The sequence below is a fragment of the Dendrobates tinctorius genome, unplaced genomic scaffold (genome assembly GCF_039654945.1).
Source record: "Dendrobates tinctorius isolate UK_male_01 unplaced genomic scaffold, ASM3965494v1 ptg000012l, whole genome shotgun sequence".
Classification (NCBI taxonomy): Eukaryota; Metazoa; Chordata; class Amphibia; order Anura; family Dendrobatidae; genus Dendrobates; species Dendrobates tinctorius.
Genome location: NW_027361680.1, coordinates 14812906 through 14840532, shown reverse-complemented (window position 1 = coordinate 14840532; position 27627 = coordinate 14812906). Strand labels below are relative to the sequence as shown.

General features: G+C 44.2%; 1 protein-coding gene across 3 annotated transcripts in view; it reads left to right on the top strand.

The window, feature by feature from the left end:
- KIFAP3 (kinesin associated protein 3) overlaps positions 1-27627 on the top strand; it is a 687730-nt gene that overhangs the window by 68108 nt on the left and 591995 nt on the right. For all 3 annotated transcript variants that reach the window (XM_073558012.1, XM_073558011.1, XM_073558010.1), the window contains exon 3: positions 26002-26156. In XM_073558012.1, the coding sequence (XP_073414113.1) occupies positions 26002-26156 (155 nt within the window). The remainder of the gene's footprint in view (positions 1-26001; positions 26157-27627) is intronic.

Genomic DNA, 27627 nt, shown 5'->3' with positions numbered 1-27627 from the left:
TGAGCTACCCTGCATGTATTTACTTTGGTATAACTCATTTGTTGCACTGTATGTAATACTTACTGCTTTAGATCCATGACTGGGGCCTCTGTAGATCTTATCAGGTGGAAGGCGCTATAGCACATTGACACTGCCTGGTCTAGTGCCTTTGATCATCTAACCATCCCCTGGTGTGCTGGCCCCAGCTGCCAAATTATACCCAACCAGCTCCCACAATCCCTCTCTCCTGACCCTGTAGTGTGGCCTATATATGTAGTAGTTACTAAGGGGAAGCACGCAGTGTGGGGTGCAGCACGCAAGCATCCCATAAGCAAAGCATCACAGAAGCTATGCATCATGAAAACGGCAGTTATACATGGCAGTTAGTCAGGGCAGGAGTCAGTTAACCCACACTTTGCTCTCCCCTTTAACCATGTGCTTTATTTTTATCCTCCTGTGTTCCTTTGCCATCCACATTCACACCCCATCCCCCCTCCATCACGACTCATACTCATCAGCCCCTCTATACTTCCCTCTCCCATATTCAGCTCCCATGCACTCCTCACCTTCCTGAGAAACCTCAGCCCATCTTGCCCAAACACTTCACAGAAAAAAACTACCTACAATTCCAACAACTATTTGCTCTTTCTCTTCCTACTCCTACTGATTTCAGGTGACATCCACCCAACCCTGGTCCACCATCCCCCAACCTCAACCCTACCTTGCCTCATATCGAAACCATAATAATCTTATTAACATTACTTGCACTCCCTCATCTCAATCTTTTAATTGTGCCCTCTGGAATCCACGGTCTGCTTGTAACAAGCTTCCTTTCCTACACAACTTCTTTCTGAACAACTCTCTTAATCTGTTGGCCCTCACTGAAACCTGGATTCAGGATTCTGACACTGCCTCTCCTGCTGCCATTTCCTACGGTGGCTTACAATTGTCCCACTCCCCGAGACCCACAAACAGACATGGTGGTGGAGTCGGCATACTCCTGTCCCCACAATGCACTTTCCAGGTCATCCCCCTCCAGTTCCATCACTCTTATTCCCTTCTTTTGAGGTCCACACCATCAGGCTCTTTCGTCCCCTCTCCCTCAGAGTAGCGGTCATTTACCGGCCCCCAGGCGCACCCACCCACTTCCTTGACCACTTTTCAGCCTGGCTGCCGCACTTCATGTCCTCAGAACTTCCAACCCTTATCCTGGGAGACTTCAACATCCCCATTAACAGCCCTACTTCTACATCTGCATCCCAACTTCTATCACTAACCTCTCTAGGCCTAGCGCAGCTTTCAACCTCTGAGACACACAAGGACGGTAACACCCTTGATCTGGTCTTTGTCCGGCTCTGCTCAATTTCCCACCTAAATAACTCACCGCTTCCACTCTCTGACCACAACATTCTCTCCTTCACGCTCACAAATCCTCGCCCACCCCAGCTCACTCCTACCTACCACACAGTCAGAAATCTACAAGCCATTAACCCTCAGACACTTTCAGACTCCCTACGCTCATCACTGTCCCCAATCTCCTCTTTTTCCTGTCCTAACCTGGCTGTTCATCACTACAACGACACTCTTAGAAGCACCCTTGACCAAGTAGCTCCCCTCACCCTCAGAACCTCCAAGCACAGAGTAAAACAGCCTTGGGTCACATCGCAAACTAAACTTCTCCAGCGATGCTCTAGGAGTGCTGAACGCCTATGGAGAAAAACCCGCACACCAGAAGACTTCATCCACTTCAAATTTATGTTAAGAACCTATAATGCTGCCCTTCACCTTGCCAAACAGACCTACTTCACCACCCTGATCTCCTCACTAGCCAACAACCCCAAGAAACTTTGACACTTTTCACTCCCTCCTCAGGCCAGAAGCACAAGCCCCTATCACTGACATTTGTGCTGATGACCTGGCCTCCCACTTTACAGAAAAAATAGATAAAATCCGTCAGGAAATCTGCTCCCAACCACCAAGTGCTGTGACTCCCATCCCTTCCTGCATCTCCCCTGGCTCACTTTCCACATTTGATCCCATCACAGAAGAAGTCTCCAGACTCCTCTCTTCTTCTCGTCCGACTACATGCACTACCGATCCCATTCCCTCACATCTCCCCCAGTCTCTCTCTCCAGTCGTCACAACCCACCTAACTACAATCTTTAATCTCTCCCTCTCCTCTGGCATTTTCCCATCCTCCTTCAAATACGCAATTGTTACTCCATTACTAAGGAAACCCGCTCTCGACCCATCCTGCACAAACAACTACAGACCAGTCTCCAATCTCCCCTTCATCTCAACTTCACTTCAACTTTTGGAGCGCCTTGTCTACTCCCGCCTTACCCGTTACCTCTCCACTCACTCCCTTCTAGACCCTTCACAGTCCGGCATCCGCCCCCTACATTCGACTGAAACTGCACTCAGTGACCAATGACCTTCTGACAGCAAAACGTAATGGTCACCACTCTCTGCTCATTCTTCTTGACCTATCTGCAGCTTTCGATACTGTGGACCACCGTCTCCTACTCTCTAGGCTCCAGTCACTAGGCATTAAGGACACTGCTCTCTCCTGGTTCTCTTCCTATCTCTCTGACCGCTCCTTCAGTGTTTTGTTCTCTGGCTCCACTTCATGTCCTCTTCCTCTTGTGGTCGGGGTACCTCAGGGCTCAGTCCTTGGGCCCCCCTTTTCTTCTCTCTCTACACATCCCCAATTGGACAGACCATCAGCAGATTTGGCTTTCAGTACCATCTTTATGCTGATGACACACAACTATACACGTCATTCCCCGACCTTACCCCCTCTGTGCTACAGAATGCCAGTGACTGTCTATCCGCAGTCTCCAATATCATGTCCACTTTCTATCTGAAACTGAACTTCTTCTGCTCCCGCCGTCTACTAACCTCCCTAAATCTGACATTTCCCTCTCCGTGGGTGGCACCACAATAACAGCTCATGCTTCTGGAGACACGCACCCATAAATTAGACAGTTTCTAATCTCTACAGAAATGCCAAACGTGGGTGCATACAGTGGATACGGAAAGTTTCACTCTGTTTCATTGCAGCCATTCAAAAAAGGTCATTTTTTTTCTCATTAATGTACACTCTGGAGTGCACCCCATCTTGAATAAAAAAAAAAACAAATGTAGAAATTTTTGTAAATTTATTAAAAAAAAAAAAAAAAAACTGAAATATCATATGGTCATAAGTATTCAGACCCTTTGCTCAGACACTCATATTTCAATCACATGCTGTCCATTTCCTTGTGATCCTCCTTGAGATGGTTCTACTCCTTCATTGGAGTCCTGCTGTGTTTAATTAAACTGATAGGAATTGATTTGGAAAGGCACACACCTGTCTGTATACACACGTAGTCAAAATTGAAGGTACCCCTCATTTAAAGGGAATCTGTCACCTATTTTTAGCCCTATTAGCTGCCGGCACCGCCATCAGGGGCTTATCTTCAGCATTTTGTAATAACTTGAATCTGACTAAAGTAATAACAAATCAAATATCTATGAAAATGAACAAATGAAAGTCAGACATTTATTTTCAACCATGCTTCCACAGAATTTAAAAAAAAATAAATAAAACTCATGAAATAGGCCTGGACAGAAATGAAGGTACCCTTAACATAATATTTTGTTTCCCAACCTTTTGAGGCAATCACCGCAATCAAACGATTCCTGTAACTGTCAATGAGACTTCTTCTGCACCTCTTGACAGGTATTTTGGCCCACTCCTCAAGAGCAAACTGCTTCAGTTGTTTTGTGTTTGAAAGTTTCTTTTTCCAGATGGCATGTTTCAGTTCTTTCCACTTAGCCTTTCTTGGGTGTTTTTAGCTGTGTGTTTTGGGTCATTATCCTGTTGTGCAAGACCCATGACCTGTGACTGAGACCAAGCTTTCTGACACTAGACAGCACATTTCTCTCTAGAATCCCATGATAGTCTTGAGATTTCATTGTACCCTGCACAAATTCTAGACACCCTTTGCCAGATGCAGCAAAGCAGCACCAGAACATATCAGAGCCTCCTCCATATTTCACAGTAGGGACAGTGTTCTTTTCTTGATATGCTTCATTTTTCCGTATGTGAGCATAGAGCTGATGTGCCTTGCCAAAAAGTTCCATTTTTGTCTCATTTGTCAATAGGACATTCTCCCAGAAGCTTTGTGGCTTGTCAACATGTAGTTTGGCGAATTCCAGTCTCGCTTTTTAATGATTTTTTTTTTTTCAACAATGGTTTCCTCCATGGTCATCTCCCATGATCTCCACTTTGACTCATACAACGACGGGTGGTGCGATCTGACACTGATGTTCCTTGAGCTTGAAGTTCACCTTTAATCTGTTTAGAAGTTTTTCTGGGCTCTTTTGTTATCATTTCTATTATCCATCTCTTTGATTTACCATCAGTTTTCCTCCTGTGGCCACATCCAGGGAGGTTGGCTACAGTCCCATGGAGCTTAACCCCTCTCTGCCATCTGACGTACTATCCCGTCCATGGGACCCGGGTCCCTATGCCCATGGACGGGATAGTACGTCATAGCGATCAGCGGCACTCACTACGTGAGCGCCGCTGATCGCAGCCTGGTGTCAGCTGATTATCACAGATGACACCAGGCACTGTCAGGGTCGGTCACGGACCGCCCCCGACACGTTAACCCCTGGCACACTGCGATCAAACATGATCGCAGTGTACCGGGGGTTTAGGGAAGCATCGGGAGGGAGGGGGCTCCCTCCGTGCTTCCCTGCGACCCCCCCCCCCCGCAGCAGCTCAATGTGCAGCGCTGCCGCGGGGGTCTCCTTCCCTGCAGGTCCAAAATGGCGGCGGGGACCTTCGGGGGCCTGCAGGGAGCTGGCTTCCTCAGTGCCTGCAAAGCGCAGGCACGAGGAAGCCTTCTGCACTGCCTGTGACAGATCGCTGATCTGTCACAGCGATCTGTGATGTGACAGATCAGCGATCTGTCACATGACAGTTATGTCCCCACTGGGACATTATAATAAAGTTAAAAAAAAGTGTAGAAATTTGTAAAAAAAAATCGCTAAATAAATTGAAAAAGAAAAATATTCCCTAATAAATTAATTTTTTTGAAATAAAAAAAAAAAAAAACTATAAAAATACACATATTTAGTATCGCCGCGTCTGTAACGACCCGCCCTATAAAACTGTCCCATTAGTTAACCTGTTTATTGAACCCCTTAAAAAATAAAAATAAAAAACGAAGCAAAAAATAAAGCTTTATCATACCGCCGAACAAAAAGTGCAATAACGCGCGATCAAAGACGGATATAAATAGCCATAGTACCACTAAAAACGTCATCTTGTCCCGCAAAAAACGAGCCGCCATACAGCGTCATCAGCGAAAAAATAAAAAAGTTATAACTCGTAGAATAAAGCGATGCAAAAATAATTATTTTTTTATATAAAATTGTTTTCATTGCATAAAAGCACCAAAACATAAAAAGACATACACGAGGTATCGCTGTAACCGTACTGACCCGAAGAATAAAACCGCCTTATCAATTTTACTGCATGCGGAACGGTGTAAACGCACCCCCCCAAAAGAAATTCTTGAAATGCTGGTTTTTGTTCATTCTGCGTCCTAAAAAAATCGGAATAAAAAGCGATCAAAAAACGTCACGTGCCCAAATATGGTACCAATAAAAACGTCAACTCGTCCCGCAAAAAATAAGACCTCACATGACACTCTGGGTCAAAATATGGAAAAATTACAACTCTCAAAATGTGGTGATGCAAAAACTATTTTTACAATAAAAGCGTCTTTTAGCGTATGACAGCTGCCAAATATAAAAACCCGCCATAAATAGTAAATCAAAACCCCCGTTATCACCCCCTTAGTTGGGGAAAAATAATAAAATTAAAAAAATGTATTTATTTCCATTTTCCCATTAGGGTTAGGGCTAGGGTTAGGGGTGTGTTGGGGAGGGTTGGAGTTAGAATTGGGGGGTTTCCTCTTTTTGGGAATATCAGGGGCTCTCCAAACGCAACATGGCGTTTAATCTCAATTCCAGCCAATTCTGCATTGAAAACGTCAAATGGTGCTCCTTCCCTTCCAAGCTCTGCCATGCGCTCAAACAGTGTTTTACCCCCACATATGGGGTATTAGCCTACTCAGGACAAATTGTAAAACAACTTTTGGGGTCCAATTTCTCTTACTACCCTTAGGAAAATAAAAAATTGGGGGCAAAAATATCATTTTTGTGGAAAAAATGATTTTTTTTTTAATTTTAACTCCCGACGTTTTAAACTTCTGTGAAGCATTTGGGGGTGCAAAGTGCTCACCACACATCTAAATAAGTTCCGTGGGGGATCTAGTTTCCAAAATGGGGTCACTTGTGGGGAGTTTCCACTGTTTAGGTACATCAGGGGCTCTCCAAAAGCAACATGACACCCGCAGACCATTCCATCAAAGTCTGCATTCCAAAACGTCACTACTTCCCTTCCGAGCCATGATGTGTGCCCATACAGTAGTTTTCTCCCACATATGGGGTATCAGCATACTTAGGACTAATTGGACAACAACTTTTGGGGTCCAATATCTCCTGTTACCATTGGGAAAATAAAAAAAAATTGGGGACTAAAAGATCATGTTTGTGGGAAAAAAATGATTTTTTTATTTTCACGCCCGGGCATTATAAACTTCTGTGAAGCCCTTGGGGGTTCAAAGTGCTCACCACACATCTAGATAAGTTCCTTGGGGGGTCTAGTTTCCAAAATGGTGTCAATTGTGGGGGTTTACACTGTTTAGGCACATCAGAGGCTTTCTAAACGCGGCATGGCGTCCAATCCCAATTCCAGCCAAAAAGTCAACTGGCGCTGCTTCGCTTCCGAGCTCTGCCATGCGCCCAAATAGTGGTTTACCCCCACATATGGGGTATCGGCATACTCGGGACAAATTGCACAATAACTTTTAGGGTCCTGTTACCCTTGGGAAAATAAAAATTGGGGGTGAAAAGATTTTTGTGGAAAAAATATGATTTTTTTAATTGTACGGCTGTACGTTATAAACTTCTGTGAAGCCCTTGGGGGTTGAAAGTTCTCAACACATATCTAGATAAGTTCCTTGGGGGGTCTAGTTTCCAAAATGGGGTTACTTGTGGGGGGTTTCCACTGTTTAGGTGCATCAGGGGCTCGCCAAACGTGACATGGCGTCCGATCTGAATTCCAGCCAATTTTGCATTGAAAAAGTCAAATGGCGCGCCTTCCCTTCTGAGCTCTGCCATGCGCCGAAACAGTGGTCCCCCCCACATATAAGGTATCAGCGTACGTAGGAGAAATTGCACAATAACTTTTGCAGTCAAGTTTCTCCTGTTACCCTTGGTAAAATGAAAAAAATTGGACCTGAAGTAATTTTTTTGTGAAAAAAAGTTAAATGTTCATTTTTTTTTTTTTTAAACATTCAAAAAATTCCTGTGATGCACCTGAAGGGTTAAGAAACTTCTTGAATGTGGTTTTGAGCACCTTGAGGGGTGCAGTTTTTAGAATGATGTCACTGTTGGGTATTTTCTATCACATAGACGCCTCAAAGTGACTTCAAATGTGATGTGGTCCCTAAAAATAAAATGGTGTTGCAAAAATGAGAAATCGCTGGTCAACTTTCAACTGTTATAACTTCCTAACAAAAAAAAATTTTGGTTCCAAAATTGTGCTGATATAAACATGTGGGAAATGTTAATTATTATGTTTTTTGTGTGCCATATCTCTGTGATTTAAGGGCATAAAAATTCAAAGTTGGAAAATTGTGAAATTTACAAAATTTTTGCCAAATTTCCGTTTTTTTCACAAACGCAAGTTATTTGAATGAAATTTTACCACTAACATGAAGTACAATATGTCACGAGAAAACTGTCAGAATCACCGGGATCCATGGAAGTGTTTCAGAGTTATTACCTTATAAAGGGACAATGGTCAGAATTGTAAAAATTGGCCCAGTCATGAACCTGCAAACCACCCTTGGGGGTTAAGGGGTTAAATTTCTGAATAATATGTGCAACTGTAGTCACAGGAACATCAAGCTGCTTGGAGATGGTCTTATAACTTTTACCTTTTAACATGTATGTCTAATTTTCTTTCTAATCTCCTGAGACAATTCTTTCCTTTGCTTCCTCTGGTCTATGTTGAGTGTGATACATAGAATCATAGAATCGTAGAGTTGGAAGGGACCTCCTGGGCCATCTGGTCCAACCCCCTGCTCAAAGCAGGATTCGCTAAATCATCCCAGTCAGATGTCTGTCCAGCCTCTGTTTGAAGACTTCCATTGAAGGAGAACTCACCACTTCTCGTGAGTTCTCCTTCACCATGCTAAAGATAGGGTGCGCAGATCGCAAGCGTCCATGTGCGATAGTAGGCGGCGATGACCGGATGGGGCAGGCAGGGAGCCGGCAGGGGGCGGGGCTTATCGGCGCCGTGCGCTGCGTCGAATAAACGTTAGTGTGAAACTAGCCTTACCAAACAGCACAGTGAGTATCTGTAGCCCTCTATACAGGCCCACTCACTGATTCCAAAATTGTTGACACCTGTGATGCTAATTAGTGGACACACCTTGATTTACCATGTCCCTATTGTCTCATTATTTTCAGGGATACGATCATTTCTGTCCAGGTCTATTTCCTGATTTTTTTTTTTTTTTTTTTTTTTAAATTTCTGTGGAAGCATGGTTGAAAAGCAATGTCTGACTTTCATTTGTTTATTTTCATAGATTTTTGATTTATTATTACTTCTGTCAGATTCAAGTTATTTCTGTTACCATTGTGGGGTTTTCTGTCATTAAACAAGGGGTACCAACAATTTTGACCACGTGTGTAAGACCTCACAGCTCGGCTCACAGTGCATGTCAGACCAAATGAGAATCATGAGGTCAAAGGAACTGGCCAAGGAGCTCAGAGACAGAATTTTTTTTGTTCTTTATTTGGAGATTTTTAAAAAAACATTTTTTAATAACTTTTTTTTAAAATTCTTTACGTTCACCCAGTATGGGACATCATCCTTATACTAACAGATCGCTGATCTGATACTCTGCAATGCTTCTGCACTGCAGGATATCAGAACTGTGTCTCACAGGCAGGGGAGGAGGCCTGTCAGTTCCTGCTCTTAAGAGGCGCTCACAAGCCACCTTCCCTGCAGGATCCTAAAGGACCCCGCTACCATGAGTCACAATGCAATATCATCGTGTTGTGCTGATGGTAGTAGACAGGGAGCTCACTCCCTGTGCGATGCTCCTCAATGTGCTGTCACTATTGACAGCGGCATCAGAGGGGTTAAACATCCGTGATTGGTGCTAGCACCGATTGTGGGCATTGCTGCAGGGTGTCAGCTCTCACATAGAGCTGACACACACCCGTTCGGCGCGGTGCACAGTGTAACCCTGTGCTATCGCGGCGCCTTACATATATTGGGGTTTGATAAACACTAAAGGAATTGGAGTACATGGAGCCACCACGAGAATAATACAATCCAATAAGTTTATTAAACTAGATTACATATAAATAGTAATAGCCATACATATTGGCAACAGGGAGGGGAATAGTTGTAGAGACACACTGGTACAGCGAAGGACATAAGCGAGCACAAAGAAATATCCAGGGGTGAGACAGATCAGTACTAATATATAAAGAATGCATAACATCAATAGAATCCATGGAATACATAAATCACCCAATACATGGGTGTATATCAATTAATCCTGCTCACCCATTGTAGCTGGCTCAGTCCTTGCGTCTCCCCGCTGGCCCCCTTTGTACCAGTGTGTCTCCACACCTATTCCCCTCCCTGTTGCCAATATGTATGGCTATTACTATTTATATGTAATCTAGTTTAATAAACTTTTTGGATTTTATTATTCTTGTGGTGGTTCCAATTCCTTTGGTGTTTTTCAATTCTATTGGAGTATTCCATCTATTTATGTGAATCTTGCATTCATCCATTTGTTCTGGGAGAGTGGCTTTGGTCCTCCACTGCCTTGGTATTTTGGATTGCTTCTTGTGACTTTCTCTCTATATATTGGGGTTTGCGGAAACGCAGTGCAGTACATGTACGCCGCATGTCAAGAAGTGGTTAAATTTGTTTGGTGATCTGAAACATTTAAGTGTGACAAACATGCAAAAGAATAAGAAATCAGGGGGAAAACGTATTCACACAACTGTACATCACAAAGGATACACTGAGATTGGAGTATATACATCACAGGCGACATGGGCCTGCAGTATTTAGGCATCATAGTCGACATGGGGCTGGGGCATAGACATCACAGGAGACATGGGTGCAATGGCCTAGACATCACAGGAGACATGGAGTCTGGGGCATAGACATCACGAGACATTGGGGCTGGGGCATAGACATCTCAGAAGATATGGGGGCTGTGACATACTGTAGACATCACATGAGACATGGGGGCAGAGGCCTAGACATCACATGAGACATGGGGGCAATGGCCTAGACATCACATGAGACATGGGGGCAATGGCCTAGACATCACAGGAGACATGGGGGCAATGGCCTAGACATCACAGGAGACATGGGGGCAATGGCCTAGACATCACAAGAGACATGGGGGCTGCGGCAGAGACATCACAAGAGACATGGGGGCTGCGGCATAGACATCACAAGAGACATGGGGGCTGCGGCAGAGACATCACAAGAGACATGGGGGCTGCGGCAGAGACATCACAAGAGACATGGGGGCTGCGGCAGAGACATCACAAGAGACATGGGGGCTGCGGCAGAGACATCACAAGAGACATGGGAGCTGCGGCAGAGACATCACAAGAGACATGGGGGCTGCGGCAGAGACATCACAAGAGCCATGGGGGCTGCGGCAGAGACATCACAAGAGCCATGGGGGCTGCGGCAGAGACATCACAAGAGCCATGGGGGCTGCGGCAGAGACATCACAAGAGCCATGGGGGCTGCGGCAGAGACATCACAAGAGCCATGGGGGGTGCGGCAGAGACATCACAAGAGCCATGGGGGCTGCGGCAGAGACATCACAAGAGCCATGGGGGCTGCGGCAGAGACATCACAAGAGACATGGGGGCTGCGGCTTAGACATCTCAAGAGACATGGGGCTGCGGCTTAGACATCTCAAGAGACATGGGGGCTGCGGCATAGACATCACAAGAGACATTGGGCTGCGGCAGAGACATCACAAGAGACATGGGGGCTGCGGCAGAGACATCACAAGAGACATGGGGGCTGCGGCAGAGACATCACAAGAGACATGGGGGCTGCGGCAGAGACATCACAAGAGACATGGGGGCTGCGGCAGAGACATCACAAGAGACATGGGGGCTGCGGCAGAGACATCACAAGAGACATGGGGGCTGCGGAAGAGACATCACAAGAGACATGGGGGCTGCGGCAAGAGACATCACAAGAGACATGGGGGCTGCGGCAGAGACATCACAAGAGCCATGGGGGCTGCGGCAGAGACATCACAAGAGACATGGGGGCTGCGGCTTATACATCTCAAGAGACATGGGGGCAGCGGCTTAGACATCTCGAGACATGGGAGTTGCTGCATAGAAATCACAGGAGACATTGGGCTGCGGAATAGATGGCACAGGGGACATTGGGCTGCGTTGTAGACTTTCCATCGCGCCCTAACACTGCAAACAGAGTACATGTCCAGGCGTAATCTGTCATTGCATGCGCTGTAGCGTTCAGTAGTGAACAATGTGTTTGTAGAGCAATAGGAAGTTTGTGCCTGCGGCCGTTAAAACGCAGTTGCCGGCCCGAGCACTGTAGTTCCCGGCAATCTGCATGAGGGTCGGTGAAAAGGACATTGCGGACCTGAGGTTCCCCACCCCTGCTCTATGGGACTGGACACTACGCTGACAGACACAGCAAACCTTCTTGCCACAGCTTGCATTGATGTGCCATCCTGGATGAGCTGCACTGTCTGAGCCACTTGTGTGGGTTGTAGTGTCCATCTCATGCTACCACGGGTGTGAAAGCACAACCAACATTCAAAAGTGACCAAAACATCAGCCGGAAAGCATTGGTACTAAGATGTGGTCTGTGGTCCCCACCTGCAGAACCACTCCTTTATTGAGGGTGTCTTGATAATTGCCAATAATTTCCATCTGTTGTCTATTCCATTTACGCAACAGCATGTGAAATTGATTGTCAGTCAGTGTTGCTTCCTAAGTGGACAGTTTGATTTCACAGAAATTTCATTTACTTGGAGTTATATTCTGTTGTTTAAGTGGTCCCTTTATTTTTTTTGAGCAGTGTATATTTTTCACCTGTTTTTAATTTGCTACTTTTTCAAAGTCTATTTTATGTTTTCGCTTGTTTTATTTTTTTTTTATATTTTCCATTGTTGCTGAGGTTTAGGATTTCCAGATGTTTTCAGCTGATTCATCAATTGGTAGTTCTTAAAAAAAAAAAAAAAAAAATCAATATTTTTGCGCAAATGTATTCTATTAAACCCCTGGAGTGATTCTATGCATGTCTAACATTTTTGTGCAAATGTTGTGACATTTTAGCTAAACATGTGACTCTTTGCACTAACAAGGAGCGAACAAGGTAAGGGACAAAAATAAAGAGCATTTTTAATTTTGCACAAAATTCATGAGCCATTCATGTGCTTTTTTTTTTGTTGAAGAATTAAGAGCAAAAAAAACGGTGAGACACAAAATGTTTATACATAAAATGAGATCAATGGGGATAGGGGAAAATATGTGTGGGTGGGTTAGGAGCTGGCTCAGGGATAGGAAACAAAAGGTGGTTATTAATGGAGCACACGTAGACTGGGTCACGGTTAGCAGTGGGGTACCGCAGGGGTCTGTGTTGGGTCCGCTTCTTTTTTTAACGTGTTTATTAACTAGCTGAAGAGCCTGGCGTTGCCCGGGCATAGTAACTAACTGTGGTTAATTATAACAAGTTATAATGATTATCCTCCATCCCATAGTCCCGTGCCCACATACCCATCATACATATCCTCCATCTCATAGTCCAGTGCCCATATACCCATCACACATCCTCAATCCCATAGTCCCGTTGCCCATATACCCATCGTACATATCCTCCATCTCATAGTCCAGTGCCCATATACCCATCACACATCCTCAATCCCATAGTCCCGTTGCCCATATACCCATCGTACATATCCTCCATCCCATAGTCCCATGTCCATATACCCATCATACACATCCTCTCTCCCAGGAGGAGGGGGTGATTGATTTCTGTCATGTGCTCGCTCTCTGCTCCTTTCTGGGGGCAGACAATGGCTGGGAGCTTATGATCCTGGGGAGGTTAGATTTCTCCCACCCGGTCAGTGTTTGCTGAGGAGTTGTGGAGCGGGAAAACTGTTGCTCATAGCAAACAATCTCAGCTCGGCTTTCATCTTTTAAACAGCTCTGGTGGTATGAAAGACGTGCCCATGAAATAAAAAAAAATATATATATGTATATATATATATATATATATATATATATATATATATATATATATATATATATATATATATATATCTTCTCACCCCCACTGGGTTGGTCTTTGTTGCCCTTTCTCTTTCTCGGGTCCTCTACCCAGAGGCCTTGGAGTTAGAGGGTTCTGCGCAGGATCTTAGTTTTTCCAGTATTGCGCATTTCTGGACAGAGAGCTCAGATGTTGCTCCTGGGATCTGTTGTAGCCAGTCTTCCAACTTAGGAACACTTGGAGCAGTGACCCCTATCACCACTGGAATCACTGTTGCCTTCACCTTCCACATCTTCTCCAGTTCTCCTTTGGGGCCCTGGTAATTTCTCCAGCTTCTCATATTCCTTCTTTCTGATGTTGCTGTCACTTGGCACTGCCACATCTATTATTACTGCTGTCTTCTGGTACTTGTCTACTATCACAATGTCTAGTTGGTTAGGCAACACCTGCTTATCTGTCTGGATCTTGAAGTCCCACAGGATTTTAGCCCTGTCATTCTCCACCACTTTTTCTGGGGTCTCCCACCCGGACTTAGGAGGACTTAGCCAATATGCTTTGCAGATGTTCCTGTATACAATTCCCGCTACTTGGTTGTGTCGTTCAGTATATGCTGTTCCTGCTTGCATTTTGCATCCTGACACTATGTGTTGGATGGTTTCTGAGGTTTCTTTGCATAGTCTGAACTTTGAGTCATGTCTTGTGTGGTAGATTCCTGCTTCTATGAATCTGGTACTTAGTGCTTGCTCTTGTGCCACTATGATTAGTGCCTCTGTGCTGTCTCGCAGTCCAGCTTTCTCCAGCCATTACTAGGATTTCTCCATGTCAGCCACTTCCATTATCTGTCGATGGTACATCCCATGCAGCGGCTTGTCTTGCCATGGCGCTTCATGTTCCTGTTCTTCCTTCCAGATCTGTTGTTGCTGCTTTCTCTCAGCATCTCATCTTTTGGCGCCATTCTTCTGATGTAGTCCTGGATACTCCTTGTTTCATCTGTTATGGTGGATTGGATGCTTATCAAGCCTCGACCACCCTCCTTTCTGTTGGTATACAATCTTTGGGTGCTAGACTTAGGGTGGAGACCTCCATGCATTGTGAGGAGCTTTTGTGTCTTTGCATCTGCAGCTTCCATCTCTTCTTTTGGCCAGCACACAATGCCAGCAGGGTATCTGATAACTAGCAGAGCATATGTATTGATGGCGTGGATTTTATTCTTTCTATTTACCTGGCTCTTCAGGACCTTCTTACCCTTTGATGGTATTTGGATGTTGCCGCTTTCCTTGCCCTCTCATCATGGTTACCGTATCCTTGTGGGATACCGAGATACTTGTAGCATGTCTGTACATCTGCTACGTGCCCTGCTGGTAATTTCTCTCCATTGGTCCTGACTACCTTGCCTCTCTTTTTTACCAACCGGCCACACTTCTCCAATCCGAAGGACATCCCGATCTCATCACTGTAGACCCTTGTCAGGGGAGTCAGTGAATCAATGTCTCGTTTGTTTTTAGCATACAGCTGGATGTCATCCATGTAGAGGAGGTGGCTGATGGTGCTTTCACTCTTGAACTTGTATCCATAGCCAGACTCTGTAATTATCTGACTGAGGGGGTTCAAGCCTATGCAGGGCAGCAATGGGGACAGTGCATCACCTTGGTATACAGTTAGGTCCATATATATTTGGACAGAGACAACAGTTTTCTAATTTTTGTTCTAGACATTACCACAATGAATTTTAAACAAAACAATTCAGATGCAGTTGAAGTTCAGACTTTCAGCTTTCATTTGAGGGTATCCACATTAAAATTGGATGAAGGGTTTAGGAGTTTCAGCTCCTTAACATATGCCACCCTGTTTTTAAAGGTGCCAAAAGTAATTGGACAATTGACTCCAAGGCTATTTCATGGACAGGTGTGGGCAATCTTCATTATCCCTATTGTAGTTGTGTGTGTGAAGTCTGGTGACTCATTATATACTCCCTCCCTCTGGTTGTGCATGTGTATAGAGTATTGGAGATAAGTCAGCTCCTACAGGTGGCATTGCCTATGTACCACGATGCATCCAGTCCTCTGCACCATACTTAGTGTCTAACTGTGCCATCCAGCACAAGGTACTACTATACTGCGTCAAGCAGCAACTGCCAGTGCGGCGCCGTGGGCAATACGTGCACTTTCCTAGCCCTAAGTTTGGGTGGTTAGTGGCGTCTGCCAGAGCGGTGCTGTGCGCACTAGGTGCGCTATATCTTCCTTTCAGTTTCTTCCTGGTACCGCAGTTGCGGAGCTAAGTTCTAGTGGTCTAGAAGGACTCTAACCCAGTGTCTTTGGGGCTGAGTCCTGAGACTGTACACTAGCGCTCATTCCGCCAAGTCCTGTGGAGTTAACAGGCTTCGGCATCTGTTGCTGCAGCTCTGTGAAGTAACAAAGTTCGCTCTCGTACACACCAGGTCAGCGGTTACCCGGCGGTGTTTAATTAGTACTCCGCCATTACCTAGCAGCAGTATACCATCTCTGCACGGTGGCCCCTGGGTTGCGATCGCACTTTATTATATTTTATATTTAGTGCGATCCGCAACTCTAACACCTTATTTGGTCTGCTGTTATAGAACAATTCATCAGATCGAGGTTCTCTTGCCTTGTCCATGAATGGTTTGTTCCAATAGTCCATTTATCATCAGATGGTCCTGGTTCCTCGACATGTGATGTGGACCTTATTAATCCGGGCGACGTCCGAGTCGGCATGACTCTTTTTGTACGTGACACTCTCATGCTTATTGAGGTAGGCACTATAGTGTTAGGCTTGTCCAAGGAACACTAGTGGTATGTTTTGTAGGGCAGAGCCAGGATATGAACCCCACAGACCCCCATGTTGGTGGTTGTGCACTTTTAACAGCTTCAACAGGCACCTAAAGTAGTAGTATATTGTTAGGAGTCTTAGAGTGTGTATGTATGTGTGTGTATATATATATATATTTATTTATTTATTTATACATACAGTGCATATATCCAGTACAGACCAAAAGTTTGGGCACACCTTCTCATGCAAAGAGTTTTCTTTATTTTCATGACTATAAAAATTGTAGATTCACTCTGGAGGCATCAAAACAATGAATTAACACATGTGGAATTATATAATTAATAAAAAAGTGTGGAACAACTGAAAATATGTCTTATATTTTAGGTTCTTCAAAGTAGCCACCTTTTGCTTTGATTACTGCTTTGCACACTCTTGGCATTCTCTTGATGAGCTTCAAGAGGTAGTCACCGGAAATGGTCTTCCAACAGTCTTGAAGGAGTTCCCAGAGATGCTTAGCACTTGTTAGCCCTTTTGCCTTCACTCTGCGGTCCAGCTCACCCCAAACCATCTCGATTGGGTTCAGGTCTGGTGTCTGTGGAGGCCAGGTCATCTGGCGTAGCACCCCATCACTCTCCTTCTTGGTCAAATAGCCCTTACACAGCCTGAAGGTGTGTTTGGGGTAATTGTCCTGTTGAAAAATAAATGATTGTCCAACTACTGTAAACGCAAACCGGATGGAATAGCATGCCACTGCAAGATGCTGTGGTAGCCATGCTGGTTCAGTATGCCTTCAATTTTGACTAAATTCCCAGCAGTGTCACCAGCAAAGCACCCCCACACCATCACACCTCCTCCTCCATGCTTCACGGTGGAAACCAGGCATGTAGAGTCCATCCGTTCACCTTTTCTGCGTCGCACAAAGACACGGTGGTTGGAACCAAAGATCTCAAATTTGGACTCATCAGACCAAAGCACAGATTTCCACTGGTCTAATGTTCATTCCTTGTGTTCTTTAGCCCAAACAAGTCTCTTCTGCTTGTTGCCTGTCCTTAGCAGTGGTTTCCTAGCAGCTATTTTACCATGAAGGCCTGCTGCACAAAGTCTCCTCTTAACAGTTGTTATAGAGATGTATCTGCTGCTAGAACTCTGTGTGGCATTGACCTGGTCTCTAATCTGAGCTGCTGTTAACCTGCGATTTCTGAGGCTGGTGACTCGGATGAACTTATCCTCCGCAGCAGAGGTGACTCTGTGGTCTTCCTTTCCTGGGACGGTCCTCATGTGAGCCAGTTTCTTGGTAGCGCTTGACGGTTTTTGCCACTGCACTTGGGGACATTTTCAAAGTTTTCCCAATTTTTCGGACTGACTGACCTTCATTTCTTAAAGTAATGATGGCCACTCGTTTTTCTTTACTTTGCTGCTTTTTTCTTGCCATAATACAAATTCTAACAGTCTATTCAGTAGGACTATCAGCTGTGTATCCACCAGACTTCTGCACAACACAGCTGATGGTCCCAACCCCATTTATAAGGCAAGAAATCCCACTTATTAAACCTGACGGGGAACACCTGTGAAGTGAAAACCATTTCCGGTGACTACCTCTTGAAGCTCATCAAGAGAATGCCAAGAGAGTGCAAAGCAGTAATCAAAGCAAAAGGTGGCTACTTTGAAGAACCTAGAATACAAGACATATTTTCAGTTATTTCACACTTTTTTGTTAATTATATAATTCCACATGTGTTAATTCATAGTTTTGATGCCTTCAGAGTGAATCTACAATTTTCATAGTCATGAAAATAAAGAAAACTCTTTGAATGAGAAGGTGTGTCCAAACTTTTGGTCTGTACTGTGTGTATATACAGTTGTGGCCAAAAGTATTGACACCCCTGCAATTCTGTCAGATAATATTCAGTTTCTTCCTGAAAATGATTGCAAACACAAATTCTTTGGTATTATTATCTTCATTTAATTTGTCTTAAATGAAAAAACACAAAAAGAATTGTCCTAAAGCCAATTTGGATATAATTCCACACCAAACATAAAAAAAAGAGGGTGGACAAAAGTATTGGCACTGTTCGAAAAATCATGTGATGCTTCTCTAATTTGTGTAATAAACAGCACCTGTAACTTACCTGTGGCACCTAACAGGTGTTGGCAATAACTAAATCACACTTGCAGCCAGTTGACATGGATTAAAGTTGACTCAACCTCTGTCCTGTGTCCTTGTGTGTACCACATTGAGCATGGAGAAAAGAAAGAAGACCAAAGAACTGTCTGAGGACTTGAGAAACCAAATTGTGAGGAAGCATGAGCAATCTCAAGGCTACAAGTCCATCTCCAAAGACCTGAATGTTCCTGTGTCTACCGTGCGCAGTATCATCAAGAAGTTTAAAGCCCATGGCACTGTGGCTAACCTCCCTAGATGTGGACGGAAAAGAAAAATTGACGAGATTTCAACGCAAGATTGTGCGGATGTTGGATAAAGAACCTCGACTAACATCCAAACAAGTTCACGCTGCCCTGCAGTCCGAGGGTACAACAGTGTCAACCTGTACTATCCGTCGGCGTCTGAATGAAAAGGGACTGTATGGTAGGAGACCCAGGAAGACCCCACTTCTTATCCCGAGACATAAAAAAGCCAGGCTGGAGTTTGCCAATACTTACCTGAAAAAGCCTAAAACGTTTTGGAAGAATGTTCTCTGGTCAGATGAGACAAAAGTAGAGCTTTTTGGGCAAAGGCATCAACATAGAGTTTACAGGAGAAAAAAAGAGGCATTCAAAGAAAAACACGGTCCCTACAGTCAAACATGGCGGAGGATCCCTGATGTTTTGGGGTTGCTTTGCTGCCTCTGGCACTGGACTGCTTGACCGTGTGCATGGCATTATGAGGTCTGAAGACTACCAACAAATTTTGCAGCATAATGTAGGGCCCAGTGTGAGAAAGCTGGGTCTCCCTCAGAGGTCATGGGTCTTCCAGCAGGACAATGACCCAAAACACACTTCAAAAAGCACTAGAAAATGGTTTGAGAGAAAGCACTGGAGACTTCTAAAGGTGGCGAGCAATGAGTCCAGACCTGAATGCCATAGAACACCTGTGGAGAGATTAAAAAATGGCAGTTTGGAGAAGGCACCCTTCAAATGTTAGGGACCTGGAGCAGTTTGCCAAAGAAGAATGGTCTAAAATTCCAGCAGAGCATTGTAAGAAACTCATTGATGGTTACCGGAAGCGGTTGGTCGCAGTTATTTTGGCTAAAGGTTGTGCAACCAAGTATTAGGCTGAGGGTGCCAATACTTTTGTCTTGCCCATTTTTGGAGTTTTGTGTGAAATGATCAATGTTTTGCTTTTTGCTTCATTCTCTTTTGTGTTTTTTCACTTAAAACAAATTAAATGAAGATAATACCAAAGAATTTGTGTTTGCAGTCATTTTCAGGAAGAAACTGAGTATTATCTGACAGAATTGCAGGGGTGTCAATACTTTTGGCCACAACTGTACTAGCTGTTTCCAGCCAGCTAACGCTCGGCATGCTCATTGCCATCTAATTAACGCTGCTGGTTATTAAACTAAAGTAAATAATGAAAACATTCAATAGCGCTTACGCAGGTGGAACATTAAATTAAAATGAAGTTAATAACAATATCATCACAAATCTGAATAATACTAATGATACATTTTATTCACAGTGTGGGGACGGAGCCTCGTGTGGTAATGTGTGGGGACGGAGCCTCGTGTGGTAATGTGTGGGGACGGAGCCTCGTGTGGTAATGTGTGGTGTCGGAGCCTCGTGTGGTAATGTGTGGGGACGGAGCCTCGTGTGGTAATGTGTGGGGACGGAGCCTCGTGTGGTAATGTGGTGGGGGGCGGGATTATGTGGTAATGTGGTGGGGGGCGGGATTATGTGTGGTAATGTGGTGGGGGGCAGGATTATGTGCGGTAATGTGGGGGAGCGGGATTATGTGCGGTAATGTGGTGGGGGAGCGGGATTATGTGCGGTAATGTGGTGGAGGAGCGGGATTATGTGCGGTAATGTGGTGGGGGAGTGGGATTATGTGCGGTAATGTGGTGGGGGAGTGGGATTATGTGCGGTAATGTGGTGGGGGGGACGGGATTGTGTGCGGTAATGTGAGGGCGGAGCTACTGTGCAGGGGGCGGGATTAGTGAGTAATCACGATGCCTCTTATAGATAGATAGAGATATATATATATATATATATATATATATATATATATATATATATATATATATATATATATATATACACATATACACACACACGAGGGCGGGGGAGCCTTGCGTACAGCAGGGACGAGGGCGGGGGAGCCACACATACCAGGACAGGGATGAGGAGATAATGCATAGCCCGCTTATACTCGAGTCGATAAGCTTACCCAGTTTTCCGTGGCAAAATTAGGTGCCTCGGCTTATACTCGGGTCGGCTTATACTCAAGTATATACGGGTAGATTAGATATTTATTATATATATGTATATTTAGATATTTATTATACGGGGCTTTCCGTGTGGAGTGGGTGGGGCTATGTGGAGTGTTCGTGGCTTGATACATACATACATACACACACACACACACACACCCGTTCAAAAGTTTGGGGTTACCCAGACAATTTTGTATTTTTTCCATTAAAACTCATACTTTTATTAAACAAATGAGTTGCCAAATGAATTTAAAATCTAGTCCAGACATTGACAAGGTTTGAAAAAAAGATTTTATTTGAAATAATAATTTTCTCCTTCAAACTTTGTTTTCGTCAAAGAATGCTCCCTTTGCAGCAGTTACAGCATTGCAGACCTTTGGCTTTGTAGCAGTTAATTTGCAGAGGTAATCTGGAAAAATTTCACCCCATGCTTCCAGAAGCCCCTTCCACAAGTTGGTTTTGCTTGATGGGCACTATTTGCGTACCATAAGGTCAAGCTGCTCCCACAACAGCTCAATGGGGTTGAGATCTGGTGACTGCGCTGGCCACCCCATTACAGATAGAATACCAGCTGCCTGCTTCTTCCCTAAATAATTTTTTTTACTCAAATAGATTTTTATTAAGTTTACATCAGTATGATAATCAGAGTGAGATAAACATTTTCTGTTTTAACAAACAAAACCCTCATAACAATCTTCCCTAAATAGTTATTGCATAATTTGAAGGTGTACTTTCGGTCATTGTCCTCTTGTAGGATGAAATTGGCTCCAATCAAGTGCGCTGCCCACGGGGTATGGCATGGCGTTGCAAAATGGAGTGATAACCTTCCTTATTCAAAATCCCTTTTACCTTGTACAAATTTCCCACTTTACCAGCACCAAAGCAACCCCCGACCATCACATTACCTCCATCATGCTTAACAGATGGTATCAGGTACTCTTCCAGCATCCTTTCAGTTGTTCTGTGTCTCACAAATGTACCGTATATACCCGTGTATAAGCCGACCCCCCCCCCCCCTCCCTAATTTTGCCACAAAAAACTGGGAAAACTTATTGACTCGCGTATAAGCCAAGGGTTAAATGGTGGTCCAAGAAGATGCTCCAAAAATAACCCCCCCCATATGCTGCTGCACAAGGGTTAATGCTGGCCCAGGAAGATGCTCCACAAATACCCCCCATATGCTGCTGCACAAGGGTTGATGCTGCCCCATAAATACCCCCCATATGCTGCTCCACAAGGGTTAATGCTGGCCCAAGAAGATGCTCTATAAATACCCCCCATATGCTGCTGCACAAGGGTTAATGCTGCCCCATAAATACCCCCCCCATGTTGCTGCACAAGGGTTAATGCTGCCCAATAATTACCCCCATATGCTGCTCCACAAGGGTCAATGCTGCCCCATTAATACCCCTCATATGCTGCTCCACAAGGGTTAATGCTGCCCCATAAATACCCCCATATGCTGCTCCACAAGGGTTAATGCTGCCCCATAAATACCCCTCTTATGCTGCTCCACAAGGGTTAATGCTGCCCCATAAGATGCTCCATAAATACCCCTTATTTGCTGCTGCTCCTGCTGCAATAATAAAAAAAAAAATTACATGCTCACCTCTCCGTCGCTGGGGGCCAGGTGCCAGTGTCCTGAGCCCCTGGCAGTGGCGATATTCATCTGTCCCCGTTCCAAGCCATGCACCGCTGTGTCTCCCGGATCTCTGCATTGACAGCAGAGGACGCGCACTGACTAGGTCATGGCGCCCTCTGCCGCCACAGCAGGAGGACCCGGAGACACAGCGGTGCACGGCTTGGAACAGGGACAGGTGAATATCACTCTTCCCCCGTCATATTCACCCCTCCTAGCTCAAGGTCTTCTCTGCAGCGGCAGCCCCGCTTCTCCCTCTGCCTTCTGCTTCCTGCATTCAGCTGGTCACGTGGTACCGCTCATTAAACTCATAAATATGCGCATATTCATGAGTTTAATGAGCGGTACCACATGACCGCTGTATGCAGGAAGCAGACGGCAGAGGGAGACGCAGAGGCTGCAGAGAAGTGCCAGGAGAGGTGAGTATGATCTCTGACACCCCTGCTCCCCCTTCGCCGCCCAACCCCCCCGGTATATGACTCGCGTATAAGCCGAGAGGGGGACTTTCAGCCCAAAAAAATGGTCTGAAACCCTCGGCTTATACATGAGTATATACAGTACTTCTGTGTGATCCAAACACCTCAAACTTGGATTCGTCTGTCCATAACACTTTTTTCCAATCTTCATCTGTCCAATGTCTGTGTTCTTTTGCCCATATTAATCTTTTCCTTTTATTAGCCAATCTCAGATATGGCTTTTTCTTTGCCACTCTTCCCTGAAGGTGAGCATCCAGGAGTCACCTCTTCACTGTAGACGTTGACACTGGCTATTTGCGTGTACTATTTAATGAAGCTGCCAGTTGAGGACCTGTGAGGCGTCGATTTCTCAAACTGCAGACTCTAATGTACTTGTCTTGTTGCTCCAGATTCTCAACTAGCTCAAAGGAAGGTCAGATTTATAGCTTCTCTAATCAGCCAAATTGTTTTCAGCTGTGCTAACATACTTGCACAAGGGTTTTTCAGGCTATCTGCACACGGTGCGGATTCTGCTGCAGATCCGCAGCGTTTCTGGCCCTGCGGGTCCGCAGCAGTTTCTGCTGCGTTGTACAGTACCATTCTTTGCAATGGTAAAACCAAAAACGCTGTGCACATGCTGCGGATTTGCTGCGGGTTACAATCTGCAGCATGTCAATTCTTTGTGCGGATTCCGCTGCGGTTTCACACCTTCACCATTGTGAGGTGTAAAACCGCAGGCTAATCCGCAGGTAAACCGCAGGTATTTTGACCTGCGGATTTTCCCAAATCTGTGGGGACAAATCCGCAGCACCTAAAACTACGTGTGCACATAGCCTCAAGGGTATTCTAACCATCCACTAGCCTTCTTACACAGTTGGCAAACAGAAAGTACCATAAGAACACTGGAGTGATGGTTGTTGGAAATGAGCCTCTATACACCTATGAAGATATTGCATGACAAAGCAGACGTTAGCAGCTAGAATAGTCATTTACCACATTAACAATGTATAGAGTGTATTTCTGAATCTTTTAATGTTAGCTTCATTGGAAAAAAACTGCTTTTCCTTAAAAAATAAGAAAATTTCTAAGCGTGCCTAAACTTTTGAATGGTAGTGTACATACATGCATACACACTCAGTTTTATTCATATATATATATATATATATATATATATATATATATATATATATATATATATAATCTGACCTTGTAGGGGGCATAGAGAGTAGAATTTCAATATTTGCAGATTGCACTAAACTTTGCAGTGTAATCAATACAGAGGAGGACAATTTTATATTACAGGAGGATTTATGTAAACTAGAAGCTTGGGCTGATAAATGGCAAATGAGCTTTAATGGGGATAAATGTAAGGTCATGCACTTGGGTAGAACAAATAAGATGTATAATTATGTGCTTAATTGTAAAACACTGGGCAAAACTGTCAGATGAAAAAGACCTGGGTGTATGGATGGATGACAAACTCTCATTTAGGCTGTGTGCCCACGATGCGTTTTGTTAAGCGTTTCCGCAGCGTTTGTGCCGGATCAGACGCTGCAGAAATGCTTAAAAGATGCATCAAATTAATTAGCATGCGTTTTTGGCTTTTTGTGCCAATGCATGCGTTTTTAACCGCTCAGGAATCACTTAGCGGCTAAAAACGCAGCATGCTCATTATTTCCCGCATTGCTCAGCGTTTTTAGCCATCCCCAATGTTCCCAGAAATCGTGTGTGAAAAAACGCGTAAAAAACCGCGCAAGAAACGCGTGGAAAAAGACGCGCGTTTTCTGGGAAAGGGGATTCTTTTCCTGAGCGTTTAAAAACGCTAGCGTGGGCACATAGCCTAAGTGGCCAGTGTCAGGCAGCTGCTGCAAAGGCAAATAAAATAATGGGATGCATTAAAAGAGGCATAGATTCTCATGAGGAGAACATAATTTTACCTCTAAACAAGTCACCAGTGCGACCACACTTACAATACTGTGTACAGTTCTCCGGTGTATAAGAAAGACATAGCTGAATTGGAGCGGGTGCAGAGAAGAGCGACCAAGGTTATTAGGGAACTGGGGGGTCTGCAATACCAAGACAGGTTATTACACTTGGGGTTATTTAGTTTGGAGAATCGAAGGCTTAGGGATGATCTTATTACAATGTATAAATATATGCTGGGTCAATACAAAGACCTTTCTAATGATCTTTTTACTCTTAGACCTGTGACGGGGACAAGGGGGCATCCTCTACGTCTGGAGGAAAGAAGGTTTAAGCATACTCACAGACGCGGATTCTTTACTGTAAGAGCAGTGACACTATGGAACTCTCTGCCATATGATGTTGTAATGAGTGATTCCCTACTAAAATTTAAGAAGGGACTGGATGCCTTTCTTGAAAAGTATATTGCAGGGTATATACACTAGTTTCCTTAATATTGCGTTGATCCAGGGAGCTAGTCTGATTGCCGTATGTGGAGTCGGGAAGGAATTTTTTTCCCAATGTGGAGCTTAGTGTTTGTCACATGGGGTTTTTTTTTCCTTCCTCTGGAGCAACATGTTAGGCTATGGGTGGAACTAGATGGACATAAAGTCTTCCTTCAACCTTAAATACTGTGTTACTATTAACAAATAGCATCAAACAAGAAGTAACTTTGCAAAAAATGTATAACAGACCACAAATGATGAATCCAGTTTTAAGTTTTTGAGATAATCCTGTAAAGAATCATGTCATTTACTTACATAGTACGGAGCCAATTCAAATGCATGTAATCCAACTGGCACAATTATTAACCTTCCCGTTGCCAGGTCTCTCTAGCAGTCCCCTTTTCACTGCGAAGCTGCTCAAAGATTGTCTTACGTTTGTTCACATGATGATATTTTTATGCTGTGTACTTTTCTTGCTCCAAACAACATCACAGTTCCATCCAGAATAATGAGATTTCTAGAAATCTCATGCCCACTGTACTTTTTCGACCTGCGGTGCTTGTCTGAAATCTGCAACATGTCAATTTAATCTCTCTTGTGGGTACACCTAATCTTTGTGAATATTTCCCAACAGAATTACATTAGGTGGAGAAAAAATGCATATACGTAGCTCTGAAGCTGGCCAGGAATTAGGAAGTCGTATGGCTGGGGTGTGCTGCGCTCCTGATTAAGGGGACATGCGATTCAGCATTTAAGTTGCTGTTCTGTTAAATCTGATTTGAAAGTCCTAATCTTGAAATCATGTAAAGCAATTATGGCCAATACTATATTGTAATATTTTCCTTTCTCTCTTTTTGTTTTCTTAAAGCATTCGTTTGAAAAGTCTCAATGCCAACACTGACATTTCTTCCCTGGCAAGGAAAGTGGTTGAAGAATGCAAGCTCATTCATGCTTCAAAACTAGCTGAAGTAGAACAGCTTCTTTATTATCTTCAGAACCGCAGGGATGGTTTAGCTGGTAAAGGTGAGGATATAACCATTTTCTAATTTTATCAGTTAAACAGAAAACATTTCTCCATTACTAGTGGAAGACACAGGGAAGATTTGTAAAAATCCCGGATGATGTAAAATTCCTGAGGTTGTACGTCAGTCTCATCTAGTGTAAAAGTAATAAATTAGGAATATCCAGGTACGTTGCAGATTTTCAAATTGCTCCAGGCCTATTTTTTTTTTTTTTGCTGAACTGCGTGTTTTTACCAAACTAAGGCTAAGTTCACATTAGTGTTTCTGTGCGCAGCATATCATCTGCATGCGCAAATGCATGCAAAAACGCATGCAAAAGCATGTTTACGCAGCATTTTTATCAGCATCATCTTACGCATGACGCCAACAAAAACGCTGTGTTTGCTTGCATTTTTGCATGCGTTTGCGTTGTTTATGCGCATGCAGTAGAAATTTCAAATGTTTTGCAGTAGCTTTTCCTTGACATCAGAAACCCAGTAGGCGTTTCTTATGGGATTTCTCTATACAGTGGGGCAAAAAAGTATTTAGTCAGTCAGCAATAGTGCAAGTTCCACCACTTAAAAAGATGAGGCGTCTGTAATTTACATCATAGGTAGACCTCAACTATGGGAGACAAACTGAGAAAAAAAAATCCAGAAAATCACATTGTCTGTTTTTTTTTCATTTTATTTGCATATTATGGTGGAAAATAAGAATTTGGTCAGAAACAAGCAATCAAGATTTCTGGCTCTCACAGACCTGTAACTTCTTCTTTAAGAGTCTCCTCTTTCCTTCACTCATTACCTGTAGTAATGGCACCTGTTTAAACTTGTTATCAGTATAAAAAGACACCTGTGCACACCCTCAAACAGTCTGACTTCAAACTCCACTATGGTGAAGACCAAAGAGCTGTCAAAGGACACCAGAAACAAAATTGTAGCCCTGCACCAGGCTGGGAAGACTGAATCTGCAATAGCCAACCAGCTTGGAGTGAAGAAATCAACTGTGGGAGCAATAATTAGAAAATAGAAGACATACAAGACCACTGATAATCTCCCTCGATCTGGTGCTCCACGCAAAATCCCACCCCGTGGGGTCAGAATGATCACAAGAACGGTGAGCAAAAATCCCAGAACCACGCGGGGGGACCTAGTGAATGAACTGCAGAGAGCTGGGACCAATGCAACAAGGCCTACCATAAGTAACACACTACGCCACCATGGACTCAGATCCTGCAGTGCCAGACGTGTCCCACTGCTTAAGCCTGTACATGTCCGGGCCCGTCTGAAGTTTGCTAGAGAGCATTTGGATGATCCAGAGGAGTTTTGGGAGAATGTCCTATGGTCTGATGAAACCAAACTGGAACTGTTTGGTAGAAACACAACTTGTCGTGTTTGGAGGAAAAAGAATACTGAGTTGCATCCATCAAACACCATACCTACTGTAAAGCATGGTGGTGGAAACATCATGCTTTGGGGCTGTTTCTCTGCAAA